This window comes from Vigna unguiculata, chromosome 5, assembly GCF_004118075.2.
Source record: "Vigna unguiculata cultivar IT97K-499-35 chromosome 5, ASM411807v1, whole genome shotgun sequence".
NCBI lineage: Eukaryota > Viridiplantae > Streptophyta > Magnoliopsida > Fabales > Fabaceae > Vigna > Vigna unguiculata.
This window is the reverse complement of record NC_040283.1, coordinates 34,719,744-34,742,114: the sequence shown is the minus strand read 5'-3', so window position 1 is coordinate 34,742,114 and position 22,371 is coordinate 34,719,744. Positions and strand designations below refer to the sequence as shown.

At 35.2% G+C, this 22,371-nt stretch overlaps 1 protein-coding gene across 1 annotated transcript; it reads left to right on the top strand.

Moving 5' to 3' along the window:
* The first annotated feature begins 20,870 nt into the window (after window positions 1-20,870).
* LOC114184653 (proline-rich receptor-like protein kinase PERK2) lies at window positions 20,871-21,446 on the top strand. The gene has a single exon (XM_028071968.1). The coding sequence runs from the start codon at window positions 20,871-20,873 to the stop codon at window positions 21,444-21,446; it is 576 nt and encodes a 191-aa protein (XP_027927769.1).
* Window positions 21,447-22,371: the final 925 nt, after the last annotated feature.

The window sequence follows — 22,371 nt, the reverse complement described above, 5'->3', positions numbered from 1 at the left end:
TTTACAGGTTGGTGAGCGAACCCGGCTCACCCGGGTTCAACCTGGGTGAGCCAGGTTCTAGGTGAGCCGTATTAAAATTTGTAAAAAAAGTTCAACCCAACCCAATCTGATACGATACTGTCCAGGAAAGAGTATGATCATTTTTGAATTTGAATCCTCAAGAGGCACGACACGAATAAATCAGAGAAGAACGCGAAATAAGACAGAGATGGAGGAGGCCACAATCTAGCAGATTGATAAGTCAAGTGAAGATTTGCCACAAAGATGTCAATCTTTGATAAGAACCGGAGGCCTAAGCCAAGAACAAAGAGAATCCTCCCTTTAATGAAATCAAATTCAATATATGACTAAAAGTTCCCACATCAGTTTTTAGTACCTTTATTTATAGGCACATAAGTTTAAGAAAACCTACAAACCCTACAAGAAGGCCCAAGCCCAAAACATAAAAGCATAAACTAATTATAAAAGAAAGCTCAAAGCCCAAAGCCCAAAACCATAAAGCATAACTAATTTCTAAAAGAAAACCCAAAAGTTCATCTTCAAGTTCTTCTTGTATGGAATCTTGGGATAGTCCTCTATCATTCCCTCCTTCTTGAAGAGAATTTGTCCTCAAATTCGTACCACTTGAAGTTTAGGAAATATACTTCTATCGTAACCTCCTTCTTAAAGAGAATTTGTCCTCAAATTCGTCTCACTTCAAGATTCTTTATCATTCTCCCTTGTTTGCAGAGAATTCAACCCGAATTCTGAAAGGTCCTCCCGGATCAAATACGCAGCTTATAATGATATATTGGATGGCCTTACAGTCATTGCACATCGACCCCAATCTATCTTTCATAGGTACCAGAATGATTAGAATAGCACAGAGACTTAAACTTTCCTGAACCGATCCTTTGTCCATAAGTTGCTCCACTTGCTTCTGTATCTCTTTAGTTTCTTCTGTGTTACTCCTATAGGTTAGCCTATTAGGAAGGGATGCACCCTTAATGAGATCTATATTATACTCAGTACCCCTTTTAGGATGTAAACCATGAGGGATGTCTTTAGGAAAGACATCATCATACTTCTTGAGAAGTTGCTCCATACCTAAAGACAAATAAGCTTGCACAGAAGAGAGACAAATATTGTTAGGCATAAGCAAATATAAGGGTTGTTTCTTAATCAACGTTCAGTTTATTTCTTTTTCTCTTAATAAAAGGCTTTTATCACTCCTTATTTTCTTACCTTCCTTTTTCTTGCCTTTTTCTGGAATTTTCTCTCTTCCTTCTTTTCTCTTTTGCTCTCTTCTTACTCTCATCTTAATTTTATCCTCACAAACTTTTCTAGGAGATAAAGGTGTTAGAGACACCTTTCGCCCCTTAAACAGGAAAGAATACTTATTGGTTAGACCATCATGGGTTACCTTTCTATCATATTTCCAAGGCCTCCCCAACAACAAGTGACTCGCCTCCATAGGTACCACATCACATACTACCTCATCGACATATTTACTTATAGAGAAAGCAATGTTCACCTGCTTATCTACCACCAATTCTCCATCCTCACTCAACCATTGCAAAGTATAAGGACTAGGGTGCATAGATGTCACCAAACCAAGCTTTTCCATTAGCCTTTTACTAGCTACATTTTTACAACTTCCTCCATCAATGATGAGTGAACACACCTTTCCCCTAACCATACATCTATAATGGAAACTATTTCTTCTTTGGGTGTCATCTTCCTCTTTATTCATACTACCCAACAACCGCCTAACCATCAAGAGATCTCCCTCCATAGGAGGGACTTCACACTCCTTTTCCTCCTCATCACTACTAGATGATTCAGATGATTCACCCGCGGAATGCTCACTAATGTACTCACCATTCGCCAACAACATCATAGTTCTTCTGTTGGGACATTCAGTTGTGATATGTCCTCTACCCAAACATTTAAAACATTTTATTGCACTAGAACGTGAAGAATAATCATTACTAGCTTGAGAAATTACTTTACCATTTGAGGACTCCTTCTCCTTAGATTTAGGAATGATAGAAGTAGCTCCCTCCTTGTTATATTTCTCTGTATCTCTCGATGAGGTGGATGACTTCCTATAGGCGCTTCTTCTCTTGAGCTGTTGTTCCACTCTGGTGGCTTGGTGAATAAGATCCTTCAAGGTCTCATAATGGTGCATTTCCATCACATCTTGAATCTCCCTATTTAATCCAATCAAGAATCTATCCATTGTAGCCATATGTGTTTCTTCCACTTCAGCTTTCATCAAGGTGACCTCTATCTCTTGAACATACTCTTCAACACTCTTATTTCCTTATGTAAGTCTTTGTAATTTGTTGAAGATCTCTTTTTTATAATAAGGAGGCACAAATCTTTCCTTCATAGCTACCTTTAATGGCTCCCATGTAGAAATTGGCAACCGCCTTCTTCTAGCTATGTCCATGGTGATTTGATTCCACTAATTCATAGCATAGCCTTCAAACTCCAAGGAAGCCATAAGCACCTTATCATCATCCTATAATCGTAAGAGTTGAAGATTTGGTCAAGCTTGATTTCCCATGCTAAGTAGGCTTCCGGGTCATTAGCTCCATTAAATTTAGGAATTATAATCTTCCTCCACATCTTATCTCTTCGAGGTGTGTGGTTCCCGAACTCCTCTCGTCTTTGGCCTTGTCTTGACCTAAAATCATGCTCCTCCTCATCATTATCCCTCCTAAGCATGTGGTTCCCAAATGCCTCTCGTCTTTGGCCTCGCTGTGGCCTAAAAACATGTGTCGCTTCATCATTATGAGAAGAATGGTCTAAATCATCATGTGTCCTTCTTCTTCTCTCCACTCTCTCTAATCTCACGCTCACATCTTCATTAAACTTTTGGAGCCTTTTGAAATGTTGTTGATTGTGTTGTTGCATTTGATTCATTTGTAATGTGAGCTTATCAAGTGAAACCATAAGTGTCGCAGTCTTAGGTGATAGTGGCTCACTATTCTGGGAAGAACTCATGCCCTAGAAGCAAATGTTAGCAACAATATTTTTTTTATTTTTTTTTTATGACTTCACCACTCTGCTAAGTGTTTCACTCAAATTTCCACTCGTGTATCACACTTATATGACTTTTCTTGAATGTACTCTCTTGTCTTTTACCACTCAAATTCCCTTTAGGACTTGGCAAAGAACTCTAGTAATTTAAGCAAAGAGTGAACAAACAATGTAAAAAATGTTGCGAGATCTAAATATTGACGTAAGAGGACAAAGAAAATTCAATAATCTAGACAAAACTTCAAGGAATTTTAAAGACACAAAACAAGAAAATTAAAATTAGAAAATAATAGGAATACCAAAGAGATTTAAATGAGACAACACAAACACTCTAAGACAAAGACTGAGTGCAAGTAGATATCAATAACCACAAATAAAATTGTAACAAAAAGTTGTGTTGAACTCCCCGTTTTTTTTTTGTATCCTTTTTTTTAACATATATTTGCTTCCTTTGGACTTTGATCCACAATATTTTTTTTTTTATTTTTTTTTTGCAGTTCAACACAAAAACAAACTTCAACAATTGATCCTTCAAACCCTCATACTCATGTAAATCAAAGTAAGTGCACTTGCAAATCCCAAACACAAAAACAAATAATTTCCACAAATCAAATGTAGAAATACACAATTTAAATAAAGAACAGAAAAGACAAAAAAATACACAAAATAAAAAAATTCAACCAAATTGGAAACAACCTTAGGGGTTTTACTCCTTACAAGGGAAACAAACAAAATTTAAAACAAAACACCGAACAAATAGACATTGACAAATTGTAGTTTTTTTTTTTCATATGACAAAAAAATAATATAGAAGAGCAAAATCAAACCAGAACCTTGCTCTAGATACCAGATGATATGATCCTATCCAAGAAAGAGTATGATCGTTTTTGAATTTGAATCCTCATGAGGCACGACACGAATAAATCAGAGAAGAACGCGGAATAAGACAAAGATGGAGGACGCCACAATCTAGCAGATTGATAATTCAAGTGAAGATTCGTCACAAAGATGTTAATCTTTGATAAGAACCGGAGGCCTAAGCCAAGAACAAAGAGAATCCTCTGTTTAATGAAATCGAATTCAATATATGACTAAAAGTTCCCACATCAGTTTTTAGTACCTTTATTTATAAACATAAGTTTAAGCAAACCTGCAAACCCTACAAGAAGGCCCAAGCCCAAAACATAAAAGCATAAACTAATTATAAAAGAAAGTTCAAAGCCCAAAAACATAAAACATAACTAATTTCTAAAAGAAAACCCAAAAGTTCATCTTCAAGTTCTTCTTGTATGGAATCTTGGGATAGTCCTCTATCACGATCCAAACTCGTGGTGAGCTAGGTTGACTCGCGGGTTCCAACCTATTTTGACATTCCATTCAAAAAGATTCACTTTCTTTATTTTATTGATACATATTACTTTTAAAATACATAGCTTAAATTTCATGAAATTTTGCCAGGATTTTGCATTGGTCTTCAGGATACACGAAATGAAAGTGATTATCAACCACAATCAAATATGCACCCGAAGATCAATACAAAACACAGTTGACAAATATTCATGAATTTTAAAATATATATGTACTAATAAACTACTAGAAAGTGATTAATCTTAAAATGTCCAATAGGACAATTTAAGATTCAATACATTTAAATTATTAGTATTGTATCATGTTATATTATTTTTAAAATAAATTGTATTGAATCTCGGGGACAATACATAATTTTTGTATTGAATCTCAAATGGGAAATTAAGGCTAACTAACTCTATAAGAAAATCAAACAACATATTTAAATAAATAATTAACCACATATATAAAATATAAAACCACTACATAACAAACTACAAAATGATAGAAAAATATTAGAATTAGGAACTTGGGAGCGTAAAAAGCGAATGACAATGGAAGATGGTGCAATGCATCGCTAACCACGTGTTCGAGAGCTATAAGAGACAAAAAAAACAAAAGAGAAGGTCATAAATAATAAAAAAAAAAGCAAAAACAACCAAAAACCTTAATTTCAGACCCAATGCTCTAAATTTCAAACTCAATGGTCTTAATTTCAAACTCAAATCTCTCACAAAATTACTCAAAACACTCCACACAATTTCAAATCCAATGCAAATCAATTCTCGCAATAACCCAAATTGAAAATAAATATATGCAAAATTTAAAACACAAGGAAAACACGTTGGAAACTTACCTTGGAGGAAGGCAGTGCGACAGTGGCCGGAAAACGGAGAAGGAGGTGCAAAAAATGGTTGTGCAAGAAATGGAGGTGCAACACTAGTGGAGGCAACGCCGCGATAGTGACCGGATGAACGTGGTGGTAGCGTAGTCATACGGATATGGAAAATAATTAATTAAAAGAAGAAAACTACATTTTAGCTCCTACACTCTCAAAATATTTCACACTCATGCTCCAAACTCTTGAAAACTCTCTAAGCACCTTACAAATCTCAAGAGAAGAAGCCTTCTTTTTGAAATCATATCCATTGTGACCCTTACCCACACCAACACAGAAAATCACCGGTCTGACGATGATATGAAAGCTATAAGCTCCATTGCGACAACTCTTTTGCGTTGGTCGGCCCGTTGTCACCTCATCCACATACATAAACACCTCTACTCTAGCTTAATTTTGGAGCTTTCATCCCGTGACATTGAAAGTTGTTGCGTCAAAGAGCATTCATCCCACAACCACCATCGTGTCTCCTCACCTCCGGTGTGGTTTTCGAAGGTTAGGGTAAGTAACCCATTTCAACCAACACTCGATCGATTGCAATTGTAGGTAAATTAAAAATCCTTGTTTGTTTTGCTTTGATTTTAGATTAAAGAGATGTAAAATGGGTCTCCCATGCTCTATGTTGGGGTGGGTGAGTGGGTGTGTGTGTGTGTGTAGGTGTATGGGTGGATGGGTGTGTATATGCGGGTTTGTGAGTTCATGCGTGCGTGCATGCTTGTGTGTGTGTGTGCATGCGTGTGTGATAGTGAATGGGTTGGTGGGTGTGGGTGTGGGTGTGTGTATGTGTGTGTGGGGGGTGTGGGTGGGTGGGTGTGTGCAAGTGAGTTTGTGGATGGGTGGATGTGTGCGTGCGGGGAGGCGCGTGTGTGTGTGTGTGCGTGCCTGTGAGTGGGTGTGGGTGTGTGTGGGTGGGTGTGGGTGTGTGTGTTGGTAGGTGTGTGGGTGTATGCGTGTGGGTTTGTGACCGGGTGGGTGTATGTGTGTGGGTTTGTGACTTGTGGGTCTATGCGTGCGGGCAGGCATGCACGTGTGTGTGTGTGTGTTGGAGCATAATTAAGAAATGACGTTCTGTAGGATTAAAAAGGGGAAAGTTAAGGGGTCAGGAAAAAGGGGAATAAAGGGACCATTGAGGTTATGGAAAAGGTAGATCACTGATTGTATGTTCAGGTTGATCAGATTTTACCCATTTGCAAGGTTTTACTCATGAAATATATTGGCTTTTGGTCTTCTCTTACTGGTTGTACGAGGACCACACTTACTGCTTTATCGATCACATACAAGTATAATAACTTGGATATTGTTGCAACTCTTCTCGTTAATTGTTTGACTTCTTTTACCGAGCATCGATTATCACCCATTTGCACCATGGATTCAAAAATTATCACCCATTTTAACCACAGATTCATTCATTAAAATAAATTAACATCTTAACATGCTCTTAAACAACAATTTTTTTTTCATCCATAAGAAAAAAAATATAACACTTAATTCCATTAAAATTCCATGTTTCAAAAGCATACAATCATCCATGCGTGACCATAAAAATGAGGAAGAGAAGTTAGTTCCCCTTACTTGGAAATTCCTGCTACAAGACCACCTTACCTTTGCTCTAAGCTTTGTTTCCTCTCTTTGCCAAATCGAAAAACTTTCCCTATCTCTCTTTCTCTCTCTAGCTCATGTTACCTCCCATTCCATACAAATCCCCATTTTTAACTTAGCGCAATAATCCTTTTATTTCCCGTTAACCCAACGTTAAAAAAAATAAGTAATTACTAGCGTAAATACAGGCGCTATCGTGCCTGTGTGTACTCATTTTTTATATATGCACGATATTATATTAGTAGGTGATGATATTGTAATGTTATTAAGGTAATATATAAAATAAAATTATATTTATTAAAAATAAAATGGAATATATTAGAAAAGATGACAGAATAATGGTTGATAATTAAGGAAAAAGAGAAGAAACAGAGATAGACGATTTTATAAAAAGCTTGTAAAAATAACGGTCAATTTTCAAAAATTTAATAAATAACTATATTTTAAAGGGTAAAATTGGAATTTTGAAATGTGGACACAAAAGAGGGAATCTTCTTTATATATTGTTATAGATTATTTTTGGTTGCACCTAAAAATCTTATTCAACAATTTTCTCTCCCATTTCCCCATTCTTAAACTATTCATCTTCCTAAGAGCACCAAAAATACCAAAAAGAAAACCAATATTTATTCCTTTTTTCTCTAATTAAGGCTCAAGCTCACCACCACCAAGTTCCAAACCAACACTCCAAACCATATCAAGTATACCATTTTTCTTACAACAACACGCACATAACATATTACAATAGTATTTTACACAACGAAACATGTCAAAATAAATTATAAATAATAAACGTGAGCCACACCAAGGACATACATAATCACCTCAAATTAATTATAAAACACTCTAAATGCACACATTAAGAATCAAACCATTGACTGCCAACCCATGACAAGGCACTAATCGACCATTATACACTTCACTTCTATCTAAGTCATTATTTATTAGTTTAAATAATACTCCTCTCGTCCAATTACAGTCTTGAAAATAATTATTTTTCCTGAGTCTTATAGAAAACAATAACATTTTGGTCCCCAAAAACTTATGGTGGGTCCTTTAAAAATAGGTTACTTAATTGCTAGGATCCAAACATATCTTCCATTAGGGACATCAAAATGCTTGATTCTACATTTGTTAGAAGTATGTCCCTTTTGCATACAATAGAAACATGTTACACAATTTATATGCTTAGAATGAGTTGTTCATTTCTCCACCCATACCCTATGGGTTCTTTTATTTTTACTTTAGGAGCTTGCTTATTGTTATTTGTATCTTTTTTCTTAAAATTTGGCTTTTCAACATTTTTAATTTTAGAAGCATTTGCAATTAATTTTTCATGATTAGCAATTTTCAATTCATGCAACTAGCAACATTCACACTCAATAGATACATTCTACCATCCTCTAACATTGAAACTTTTCTTTTTAAAATTTCTTCTTCTTCCAAAGATTTTTCAAATTTCTTTTGCAAAGCTTTATGTTCTGATTTCTTTTTATGTGCATAATTTAACTTTTCATATTCAACATTCAACTCTTGAAAGGCATAAAGAAACTCATCATAACCATTTGTGTCACTAAAAGAATTAGAATTACTATCCTTGATGCAGCTTGATTCTTTGTCTGCTAATAAACAAGATGGGCTTCCTCATTCGAGTAAATAGATCTTGATGAAGAGCTTGATGCATAGCTTGAGTCATAGAAGACTTTATTCCTTTTCTTATTCATAAATTTCTTGCCTTTCTTTTCTTCACTTTGAGTTGGAGAGTCAAATTTGACATGCCCAATTTCTCCACAACCGTAGCACAAGAATTTTGAAGAAGAACCTTGATTCTTCTTTTTGTCACTTCTAAAATTTCCTTTACCTTAGGATTTCATGAACTTGTTGAATTTTTTAATCATGAGACTCAAGTTTTCATGGTCTGAATCATCATATTCTTTAGGGCTTTTAGTTTTACAATCTCAGTTTTGAAAGCTATATTCCTTTTCCTTCCTTGGTTTCTTCTTCATTTAAACGCCTAAGTCAAAGTTCATGTTCTCTCAACTTAACAAAGAGAGTCGCCATGGACATTGTTGCAAGATTTTGAGATTCAGTGATTGTCGTAACCTTTGGCTGCCATCTCTTGTTCAAAGATTTTAGAATGTTAATATTAAGTTCATCAATATAAAAATTTTACCTAACCTAGAGGGATGATTGACAATGCCCGTTAATCTTTTCAACACATCGTATATTGCTTCCCCTTGTAGCATCTAGAACATCTCGTATTCTTGGATTAACGAGTTCTTCCTAGCACGCTTTACATCATCTTTTACTTCATGGGTTACTCTCAATATTTCCCACATTTCTTAAGCACTCTTGCAAACAAATATCCTGTAAAACTCACCAAGGGTTTAAAGTAGATGGAAATATACTTCTATCCCTAACATAATCTTAAGCCTTTCTATTTTCTTCCGCATTCCATTCCAAAAAGGGCTTAGGTTCCTACATATTATTAGTAGTAATAACAATAATAAAAGAACCATTCATAACTGCATCCCAAACACCCCTATTAACATTCCAAAAAGATTTGCATTTTCACTTTCCAAAATGGGTAGTTTTCAGCAGAAAAAAAAGGAGGTCTATTATTAGACGCACCCCCTCAGCAATGGTTTGATTTTGTCATACCATTTTTGAAATATTTGAATAACTATGAGCAAACTCTAATTCCAATTATTTGAATCACGCAGTGGAATGTTCGCGTATGGACAAAACCCAAGAGGGGGATGAATTGGTTTGTTAATAAAAATTTTGCTTTTAAATTTTTTCTTTTAATATCAAAGTTTAATTAAAATCCTTTCCTTTATTATAATAATCACAATAAAATAAAGAGAGTAGGAAAGAGAAAATTGAACAAGGTATTTTATATTGGTTCAGATCAAAAGACCGTATGTTCAATTGTTAATCTCTCTAAAGAGGAATTAACTAAACACTAAAAATAAACTGAGATTACAAACATGAGTAAGAGAATTTTAGGATAGAAAACACCTCTCTTGAAGTCACAAGAGATGAAAGGCACCTTCCGTGAATCCACAAGTATTTAAAACCTCCTTTGAATCACACAAAGGATGAACAACTTCACCTAGCAACATCAACAACACTCAATTATTCAAGATCCCACTTGATGAAATTTATCTTTCTACCTACACTAGGTTTCCAAAGCCTTCCACATGAAGTTTTCAAGTACTTTGACTTCTCTAACTTCTATTTCTTGTAAAGAGGACCCTCACCTTCCTTTATAGAAGCCACTTTCGAAATTAGGTTAAGAATATGAAAAGTCAAGTCATAGTTGTCGTTGATAATCGATCATTATAGTGGCTTTTCTCGAAAAACATTTTTTACTAAGATAATCGATCATCACTTGAGATAATCAATAATTCCTATGAGTTTGCAAAAATTAAAACTCTCTTAGTGCTCTACTGCTTGGGCTTTGGCTTTTGACTCTTGACCTACTAATTTAGGTATTTTAAATAAGATACACAAATTACAAGACTTAAATAACTAAACTACTAAAGTCTTAAGTCTTTAATGTATCTCTTGAATCCTGGCATTCTTTAAGTCTTCAACATTTTCCATGAATCATCATTAAGTCTTCCACACTTTGTCATAAGTTATCATCATCAAAACTCTTTATTTAAGTAAGATGAACATCTTCTTCTTTAATCAACATTTTTTTGTCTTCAAAAAAAAAATAAAAGAACACATTTCCAGAGAGGTTAATACCAAAATATGCACAAAGAATCTGGAAAGCCATACGGAAAGCCCAACTATTGGAATGTAATTGGATGGGAGCAATATTAATTAGGGTTAAAACTTCTTTCTCTAGAACACTCAAAAGAAAGCGCAAACCTATCTTTGATATTACTACACCATAAATGTAAAAGAAAGGTTGTTCATTTTCTTGGATTTTGCATACAGGTTCATTAGGTTTACAAGGGTTAACTTCGATGTAGTTTTTGTTGCCTGATTGGCTTAAGGCTTGGGTATGGCAAAAAATGCTAATACGACGAATATAGGAGTATTTGGTTGTTTCTCTTAAGATATCCATCTTTGCCCAAGGGTAAAAGGTAAAATAATCCATAACAAAGAGGAAGGGGCGTATGAATGTGGAAAGAGAACGTAAGGGAGAACCAAATAAACACAATACAATAGGAAAGCTAGAGTTTTTAGTACATGGTAACAAGGATGAGCCAGAAGAATTCGCACAGGAGGAAAATTGGTAGGGAAGCATAGGTCAAAAAGGTGGAAAGGTTCTCCTTTTGTGATAAATTAAGCAGAATGCAGAAAGTGAAAGGACAAGTGCCCTTTAATGAAGCCCTTCGATTATTGGCATAGACTGCCACATGTTGTAGTTAATGGAGGAGGTGTAACGTTTAGGACACCCTTAAGCGTGAACTTGTAGTGATGATAGCATTCTCTTCAAAGGGTGTGACATTTGAGAAACTCTTGGGCGGGAACCATTAGTAATTTTAGCACCTCCCTCTTTTGGAAGAAACAAAACACGTGTGAGAATGAGCTCTTAGAAAATGGTGGTTTCCCAGACTAATATGGATGAAACATCCATTTAAGGGTGAAAATTTCCTATTTAGGATCCAATATTATTGGGGCCAAAATCGGTAAAATCATGATGGCTTGTTCTAGCCTTACGCATAGAAATGCTCAAGATGGAACAATTGTGTAGTCATAGGCCCAATACCTTTTGGGGCCTCAAATTGGTAAAATCTTGATATTCTCTTCCAGTCCTACGCATTAAAATGCTCCGGTTGGAGGAGATGTGTGACGGTAGACACAACATTTGTAGGGGCCTAGTGAGGAAATGATCGATTCTGTGAGTATTTAAGGAAGGTTTGATAGGGAAAGTGAAGGGTTAGACAATGAAGGATGAAAATAATGGTGAGGAGCAAAATTAAGAGAAGATGTTATACATGATTAAAAGGGGGAAAGTTAAAAGGTCAGGGAAAAGAGGAATAAATGGAACATTTTATATATATATATATATATATATATATATATATATATATATATATATATATATATATATATATATATATATATATATATATATATATTCATAAATTTATGGATACATGAAAAATAAAACTACAAATATACTTTAAAAATATTAACAAATAAAAAATATAAATATTTAATATTCAATTCAACTTCTTGCAGTTTTATGAGTATTTAATATTTATATATGTATCCATAAAATTTTGAAAATGTGATAATTATATATATATATATATATATATATATATATATACATATATATATATATATATGTATATATATATATACATATATATATATATATATATATATTCATAAATTTATGGATACATGAAAAATAAAACTACAAATATACTTTAAAAATATTAACAAATAAAAAATATAAATATTTAATATTCAATTCAACTTCTTGCAGTTTTATGAGTATTTAATATTTATATATGTATCCATAAAATTTTGAAAATGTGATAATTATATATATATATATATATATATATATATATATATGGTTAAAATACTATTTTGGTCTTTGAATTTGCCAAAAAGTTTCAAATTGGTCCTCTAGCTTTTTTTTGTCTTAATTTAGTCCTGGTTTTTTTAAAATTATTAAATTTGATCATTTCCGTTAGTTTGAACAAACAATGTTAAAGTCAATACCACATGTGAATTTATGGTTCTTTGGATTCTCTTACTTTTTATTTTTTACTTTTTTTTACACGTGCACTTCATACATTAAAAGAAAATGGTGAATTACCTATAGATAGTTACATATAGATTTGGATATTTAGGTAAAGTAGGCATTACATACATATTTTACCAACAAATATGTAAGATTGAATATTTTCATACGTAATGCAAAAATATTTCTTACTGAATATTCCGTATGTATCATTAGCCCATTAGAGCAGGAACTTTTGCTAAGGATATTGCCCGTAGGTAATGGTACAAGATCCATAAGCAGAAAAAGCTTTACCTACCGATTATACATACGAATATGGAAAATAATTATTTAGAAAAAAGAAAACTAAATTTTAGCTCATACTCTCTCAAAATATTTCAGACTCCCGCTCCACACTCTCGAAAACTCTCTAAGCACCTCATAACTTTCACAGAGAAGAAACCTTCTTTTCGCAACCATATCCACCGCAACCCTTACCCATAACAACACAAAAAACCACAGGTCTAGGGATGATGTGAAAGGCCTAAGCTCCATCACGACAACTCTTTTGCGTTGGTCAGCCTATTGTCGCCTCATCTTCAAACATAAACACCTTTTCTCCAGCTCGATTTCGGAGCTTTCATCCCGAGACATCGAAAGTCGCTGCGTCACAGAGCATTCATCCCACGACCACCATCGTGTCTCCTTACCTCCGGTGTGGTTTTCAAAGGTTAGGGTAAGTAACCCATTTTAACCTAAACTCGATCGATTGTTGTTGCGGGTAGATTAAAAATCCTTGTTTGTTTTTCTTTGATTTTGTCTTTCACTGAATTCAAGAGGCGTAAAATGGGTCTCCCATGATCTGTTGTTTTTAGTGGTTGGATTGTCGTTTTGTTTCATTTTTTTTACGTTTTTTGATGTGGTTGAGAATTATAATATCAAGGCTCTATGTAATATCCTAGGCGGATATTACTAATTTAGATAAAAGAAAATAATAATATTAATAAATCAAAATTCAAAAGCCTTTCCCAAAGTGTAGGAAAATTAAATTCTCTAACTGCGCATAATTCAAATCCATACGTTAACCTTAAAACATTAAAACAACAAAGGTTTCAAAATCATAATTATATAATTACCAAAATATATAAAATATTCTCTAAAACAATTCCTAAACTAGCCCTGCTCTGACTCTATGTATCGACATCAACATCACTTGAAACAATGTCTACTCCCATGTGACAAGTCACACGATCATCGTCAAACACAAGTAGAAAGGGTGAGCTCAATATAATTAAACATACATACAATAAGGTAAATAAACCTCACCCAAAATAACATTATCATTTTCTCACTTAGTTCAAAACTTTTATACCACGCCACCCCAATCTCATAACCTATATTAGACAAGCACACACTTGACCTTGGTCAAAGGAATTCCAATGCTTCCACGAACCTACTGCTCGTGGTCCAACTTCTACGAACCTCTTGCTTGCTGTCCAACACATGTGGAAATATAACGTTATGAACCACTACTTGTAACAATCAAGTAGAGCTACCAATATGAACCATCGCTCGTATTCTCACAATAGATTACCAACATCACCAGCCTACCACTCGTGAGTGACAATCAAATGGAGCTAACCAACAAGAGCCTCCCACTTGTATGCTCACACAAGATCTCTAACATCACCAGCCTCCCACCCGTGATCACCACGTGTTCATAAATCCATTACGAACCACTACTCGTAAAATGGATCCCAGCACATCCCAAACCAAGACCATCACAACAAACAATGCAAAACACACCACAAAAGGCCGCTATCCCTACACTATCGCATGGCACAGCTTAACCGCCGCTAGGCAAAATTTGGTTGTAGACCGCTTGTCGGTCACTACACGGCTACAGGTGCCACGCGTTCCAGGACCCGTTGGTTTGTGGCTATCGTATGGCAGATCAACCCTCACCGCCAAGCATTACACACTCCAAGGACTCCCTGTTTCGTAGTTATGGCCTGTAGTTCAATCCATACTGTCAGGCGTTACACTAATAATGCGAACTATACTAGTTATAGGCACTCCAATATTGATTCTAACACACAAATCATCATAGGCACACATTCAAATACCAGATTGCGTATTCATATAATTTAACATGCCTTAACTTTACATCATGATGAAGGATTATCTTATTTCTTTTTAAGATTATTGAATATGGTGTGAGTTGATTAAGAAAGCTAAGTGAAATCCCCACTGGACATTAAGATAGCAAGCTATCTAGATGTGAAGGTTCCTTTCACAAAGCTCAAGAGAAGAAGATGATGGATTGATTCAAAGCAAAAAGGAAATGGAAAGCACATAAACCATAGAAAACCAAGAACAATTAAAGGAAGAAGAAAACATAAAATGGAAAGAAAAGGAATGGTAAAAATGTGAGAAGCACGCCACTACAAGGCTAGGCTAGAAGCCATGGCAACCTTGAAGATGAGTGGATGTGTGCCGCCACTTGCTATGCAAGATAAGGCTTAAAAGTTTTCACTCCCTAGGGAGGAAACTCTCACAAATGGTTGAGACACAAGAGTGTTTTTACTTCAAAATGTTCAACCCTTTTACATGTCTAGGAGCACCCCTTATATAGAAGAGTTTAAGGGCCTCTAAGCAAATAAAAGATACCTAAGGATATCTCTACAAAAACCTAACCTAGCTTCTAGAAGCTAGGTCAAATAAGGTTACAAAAATGAGAGACAAAAGAGCCAACTATGGTGTGTGCAAGGCTAATTTCGTTCTAGCAATAAAGGAGACAAAGAATGTGTCTCATATGTCTCCAAAAAGTGGCCAAAGTGTGCTAAAAACAAAGGAGACCAAAGGTACATAGGTACACTTGCTTCATGCCTTTAACTTTATGCTTTATGCCTTTGCTTTACTCTCTCCTCCACATCATTTATGCTCCCCAATCACCATGCGCCACCTAGCATTGCTTTCTTACTCCTAATTAACCTACAAAGCAAATAAACATAGATTAGCATGTTGGCTTAAGTCAAGTCAACTATAGTCAACAAGTCAAACCTAGTCAAAGGTCAACAAATCAACTAAAGTTGATTCAACTAAGTCAACTTAGGGAATCCAAAAATAATAAACACAAATGAAAGGGATGAAGGATTAGTGAACTTCCTTTCTAAACATGCTTAGTCTTCTTAAGCATGTGCCTCCATCCTTGGTTGGGGTCAATCCTTCATCACATCATCACGCATCATATACATCCATCGTATACAATCCATGCCAACACTTGCCTTTAGACAAATAATGCCACATATTCATAAAGGACTTAAAAAAAACAGAAACTAAATACGACATGCACTCAAGCAAGGTCATATCTTACATCAAGCAGCGCCTGCAATATTCAATTTATTCCAATCTTTCATATCGAATCACATTTAGCATCACCATTTAAGTATATTTCATGCATTAGAGCCTCCCCATTACCCCTTGTCTAATTTAGACCATTAGCCCATGCATAATCCCAGATAGACCCTAAAAGAATCCCCAACTCACTTCGACACAGAACCAACCACAAAGGCTACAAGTTACTAGCTGTTGCTTGGCGGCAAGCTATGCGCCTCTATGTTGTGCATCAATTCTTGGAAAAACACCAGGTTCTCTTGCACCTATGAGCCCTAAAGCCCAATATACATTCTATTCATGCAATTTCATAGGAAAATCATTCAATTTTGGTTCCAGCTTTCATACATGTTCAATTAAATCAAATGACACAACATTATAATAGTTTGCAACCTAAAATCATGATCTCCAATCATTCCTGAGCCCCAAAGTTAATCCACATGCTTACCCAATCAATGAGTTCATGTCACCTATCACTCAACAAAATGCTAAAGAACATTTTCCCCGATCAGAATTCACGAAAACCCAAAAACAAACCTAGTCCACTTGCATCGCCTGGCGGGCATTTATCGCCGCTAGAAGGTTCATGCTAGAACCAAGAAAACTGGGTTACTCATGTTATGTCGCCTGATGGGCCTTCAATGCCCCAAGGCGGTTAACATGAAACACATTATTTAATTTAATTTGAAACACAATAACTAAGAACTAATTGTAGTTGTAGCCTTTATTTTTATGTAGTAAAATTCAGTTTTGTCTTGTTTTAATGTAGTCTTCTAGGTTTAAGAAGAGAAATTTTGAGGTTTTTTTTTTCGTTTCCATCTTTTTTCTTGTCTTTCTTTTGTTATTTTAAACTTGTTTAGAATAATAGGTTATGTTTTCAGTTATGATTTTGCATTTGGATATGTCTTCTAGATTAGGTACTATCATAAGTTATGTTTTAGGTAATTGTTCTTAGTTAGTTAAAAGTTAGCTAGGTTGATTAGTTGTTCTAACCTTCATTTGTTGCAGCGCTGGTTTATTTTCACAACACATGATTGTAAGTTTACGTTTTTCAAGCCTTCAGGGAGGTACTATAAAACCTGAAAAATTTAAATAAATAATAATTAATAAATTACAAATAATTGTCGGTCGGAAGTATCCCTAAGATAATTTCTTGACAAGTCATGGACAAGAAGCAATGGTAGCTCAAATTGTGAGCATGTGGAATAGTTGTGAGTGGATTTGGGTGCAAGTCTTGTGTATGCCATTAGTGTGATATTTTAATTGTGTTTTATTTTACATATATAGGTTTAATGTGGAAATGTGATCTATTGATTTATATGTGCATGAGTGGAAGGATGTGAGTTTGAACCTTGGTTAACATGACTAGTTCTTTTTAAGGTTTTAGTACTTTTCTAATTGATGGAAAATCTAAAAACTTTAGGGTAGAACAGTGGCAGTTATGGGTAGTAAAAACACATATAAATGGACATTAACTCCCAATTTCATTATTTTGGTTTTAATAATATTTTTCTCATTTAATTTAGGCTGAAATGAGAGAGATGGGAGTCTAAGGGAGAAAGGCAAGAGCCAATTGAGTATGGTAGTAGAGAGAACAAGGTAGATTAGTAGACATTCGGGTGCCAGAGAGGGGGGTGAGTGTTGGAACGAAATATTGGCATGGGAGCAAAGGTTAAGGCTTGAGAGGGCAAAGGGGATCACTAAGATTACAATTCAAACTAGGAATCCAAGTAAGGGGAGTTGTTTTACGTGCTTATGTCTTTGAATGTTAAACGTCGTGAATTGCTACTGTTTGGATGCATTATTTTCTCAATATCTACATTGATTTCGTAGTTTCTAGGTTTTTGCCTAAAAATCGCTTGACGACTATTAAGGCCCGCCAAGCGACTCAACTAATTTTCACTCAATCTTAGGGTTTTGTGATGAACCGCTTGGCAAAAATGAAGGACCACCAGGCAGCGCGAATTAGAACAGTGTGTTCTTGCATGTTTTTGGTGCTTTTATGATGTGTTTGGGTGTTCTGTATTTCATGGACCTTTAATTGTATATTTCCTGGCATAATCAATTGATAATATTTGCTTTTGATGGTAAGTTGATAAATTGGGGGATATGTACATAAGGGTTCAATATAGGTTTGGAAAATGAATGCCAATTGTGATGTGTAAAAGTCGAATTTGATATTTTTGGTGATTTTATGAATTAATTGAATGCATACACATGTTGGATGTACGATTGATTATGAATCATATGGTCAAATCACGTTCTGGGAGGTTTAGGGTTCAAAGTAGGTAAGGGAAATTCTGGAATTTCAAGAATTTTGATCTGTCGCCCGACAATATGAGTGTGTTGTTAGGCAATGAGTGGGATACATTAGCCTATTTTGGGTTCGTTATGGGGAAAAATGAAATAGGGGTTGTATGAAATATCTTGGTACTTGAAAATAACATTCATGAGTGGTGAACAAATTCTTAAAAAGGTGTGAATGATGTTTTAGATTAGGGTATAAACTATATTAAAAATTTAAATTGGTTTGAGTTATGGAAAAGAAATATTGGAATTGGTATTGTTGATATCAGTTGACGGCTTGCATGTTTTAAAAGTCCAGAAACTGGCTAATTAGGAGTATTTCACTTACATACATGATCTAATAACCTAATCAAATAATTTTTAAGCTGCGCCTAAGTATATGTTGGTTTTCATTAGGCTGTATGAATCTTGAAATGGGACGTGGTGCATTAGGATGCAATAGTATCATATGTATTGTGGTGTTGGTGTGATTGCATGCATGATTGAATTGCTGGTCCTAAGCTCACATGCTCCATGTACATGCTTGACTACTTTTAAGTGATGTCAAATCTCTAAGTCTAAATGCATGAATGCTTACTTTGATTGATTTATGATGATGCAATTTGAGGTATGTTGAGTTATGATAACGTGCAAGTGGCATTCTGGATGTGTAATTATAATGCTTAATGTGTTACAACCCATTTTATTGTGCCTAAACTAGTAAAATTTGGTTTACTAGTGTGGTACTTGACGGCGGGTATGTTTCCGCCAAGCGATAGCCACAAATAGAGAGGTCATAACAGGTGTTCATGCATGTTGGACTACGAGCGGGAAGGTTCGTAGAGTTGGACTACAGGCGGGAGGTCCGTAGAGTTGGACCACGAGAGGGTAGGTTTGTGGAAGCATGGAGATATTACTCTTCATTATGTTCAACTCATTGCCAGTGCATGTGTTAAATCCTCTAATAGAAATTAGTCACTTCTTCAAAGACTTGTGATCAACGACACTAAAGGATGATTCATTAAGAAAACTAGAGGAAAATTTTCCTTTTATTAATTGTAAATTGGAAAAAATATTTCCTCCAGGATTCTTTGATTCAATGGAGCACCTCTCCATTCATCTTCCATATGAAGCATGGCTTGGTAGACCAGTGCAATGTAGGTGGATGTATCCATTTGAAAGGTGATATGATTACTAAATTTGATACTTTGAACTAGTGCAATCTTATTCTTGTGTTCAATCCTAATGTATTCAATTTTTATTTCTAAAGATTTATGGGGGAATCAAAGCGTTCTGTCAAAAACAAAGCTAGAGTAGAAGGATCCATTTGTGTAGCTTACTTGCATCATGAGACCACATACTTTTGCTCTCACTATTTTAAAAACTTCACATTGTCACTGAGCAATAATAGGAATGAAAGACAATGGCAAAGTCAAACATCTAAGTCAACATTATTAGTGTTTAAACAAGTCGGTCGTCACGTAGGTAAGGAGTGCACTCATTGGTTGACTAATTCTAAATTTGACTCTACTCATGTGCATGTGTTAATCAATTGCACTTAAGTTAAATCATATCTTGAGTAAATTCTAATCCCATTGTCTACAACCTAAACGGTAAATTCCTTTTAAGCAACTTGTATTTACCGTATTGTTAATTTTCTCTTAACAACTGATTCCTTGTAGCTGAGCAAATACCTCAAGCAACATCTTTTGCCAACATATACTCATATTTTCCAACTAAACTCTAAATTTTCACACAATTTTTAGGTTTATAATGAACCATTATGTTTTAGAAATCAAGACTTAAGGGATTTGGCAAACCAACCCATGAGATGCGTGAAAGAGTGGCACACATATTTTATCAATGGGTATAAGTTCCACATTAATGCATAGTCGAACGAGAAGAAGAAAATTAATTGTGGTGTGTACGTGAAGGGCCTCAAAGGGTGGTTATGATGATTTTTATGGGATAACTCATAAAATATATGAGCTAGAGTACAACAATTCTACTTCTCCAAAGAAAGTTCTTTTTTATTGTGAATGGTTTGATCCTTTTACAAATGGTACAAGAGTACATTCTAGGTATGATACTGTTGAACTTGAAATCAACTCAAGATACCAACCATTTGATCCAGTCATTCTAGCAAATAATGCTAGACAAGTTTATTATATCCCATATCTAGCATTTCAAAACATCAACAAACATGGTTGGTGTGTTGCAATACAAACTAAGCTTAGGGGTCGCGTTGAGTCAAATAAGGTGGAAGAGAATATTCCCTATCAAGTTGATGAAATGTCACATGCCCATGAAATAATTGAAGTTGAAGGTGTATCTACATTGCATGACCTTGGTGGTGATACTGAAGAATTGGAAGGGCAAGAAGAAGAAGAAGAAGAAGAAGACAATGATGATGATGAGAATTATGAAGTCATGAACGATGAAAGTGATGATGATTAATTTTTAATATTTGTACTTTGTAATATGTGTCATCACTGTTGTGTAATTGTAATTTGACCTTTTAATTTTTAATATTCGTACTTGTAATTTGACATTAATATTTGTACTTGACATTCATAATTTATTTATTCCAATAGTATTCATTGAAAATAGTTTACAATGTCATCTGGTGGTCCACCTAATCCTAGTAAGGGGAAAGAGATAGCAAAGCCTAAAGCAAAAAAGGCACCAAAAAGGCCATGCTATCTAATAAAAGTTCCTCCTACAAGACCATCCACATCCATTCCAATCATTGTTGCTAACACACATAGTGCACCGTTACAATCGACCTCCCCGGCTGTTGCACCCATGCCATTACCATCCATATTTGTTCCTATTGTAGAGGCAACACCACCTCCTGTTATGGTACCCAAACCACCTTTTGTAATGGTACCCATACCACCTCCTGTTATGGTACCCACACCACCTCGTACTATGGTGCCCACTCTACCACCTATTACTGTACCCACACCACGCCCTCCTTTGGTACCTACAACACCTTCTATTATGGTACTCACACCACCTCTTATGATGATGCCAATTCCACCCCTTGTTGTGGTACCACAACCTTCTTCCTCACCCTCTTCTGTTGTTGTTATACCTTCTCCATCATTAGTCCCTTCACCTAGTATTCCCGCGTCTTCAAATCCCACTGATGCAGATGCTGTTGTTGTTGACCTTCCTCCCCATGAATGATCGATGATTGAACCTTATGGGAAAGGGTAAGGGTAATAATAAGTTCTCCCATCCTAAAAACTAATTTGTTTTACATGACTTGCTTTACTTTGCCCTTTTGTGCATGGATTTTCTTCAATCCATGTACAGGTTTTATCCTTCTAGAGTTGATTCCAAAGCCATCACAAGGTCTATTAAGCAACAATATCTTACTTCTTGGCTATCATGGGAAGCAATACCTCCAACAGATAAAGATCATTTTTGGCAACGTTTCAAGGTAAACATATCATCAACCTTATTCTCTTTTAATAACTGTGTATCTTAATATTGCAGTGCAATTGCTGATTTGTACTTGATTCATTGTCATAGAGGAAGGTTCAACGGAGACTTGAGCATGAAGCTCAAATTCACACAAATTTTAACTCTAGAGCTTCACATAAGCTCTTTGATATGTTTGGAGAGGCCAGGAATGTAGGACATCACCCTTACTAGCTTGGGGATGATGTGTGGAATCAATTGCTGACACATTGGAATTCTCCATCCTATTGCAATAAATGTGTTACAGCCCAAAGGAATAGAGCTTCCCCCAAGGGTGGGAGCCTACACACAAGTAGTTCAATTACTACTCATGAGCATGCCATTCTATGGTAAAAACCTTATATCTTAAGTAATTCATAACTTATAATTTTAAAAATTTCTACTTAAAAAGTAACACCATATTGTTTTTACTTTCAGAGGACTCAGAGGACTCAGAGGACTCATCTAAGCAAACACTTTCATTTGTTTCCCATAAAAGTATAATCTTGACCCTATTTCACTAATACCTTGTTTACTTAACAAGAAGAATTTAAAAATAGACTTTCACAGGTCAGATCTGAGCAAGGCTCTTATGTTGGTCCATCAGATCCTAATGCTCATCCTACAACGGAAGACACGATTAGGACTT

What these genes read in the sequence shown, in the direction of transcription:
- LOC114184653 (XM_028071968.1), top strand. Translation starts at nt 20,871, where the DNA reads ATGTCATCTGGTGGTCCACCTAATCCTAGTAAGGGGAAAGAGATAGCA.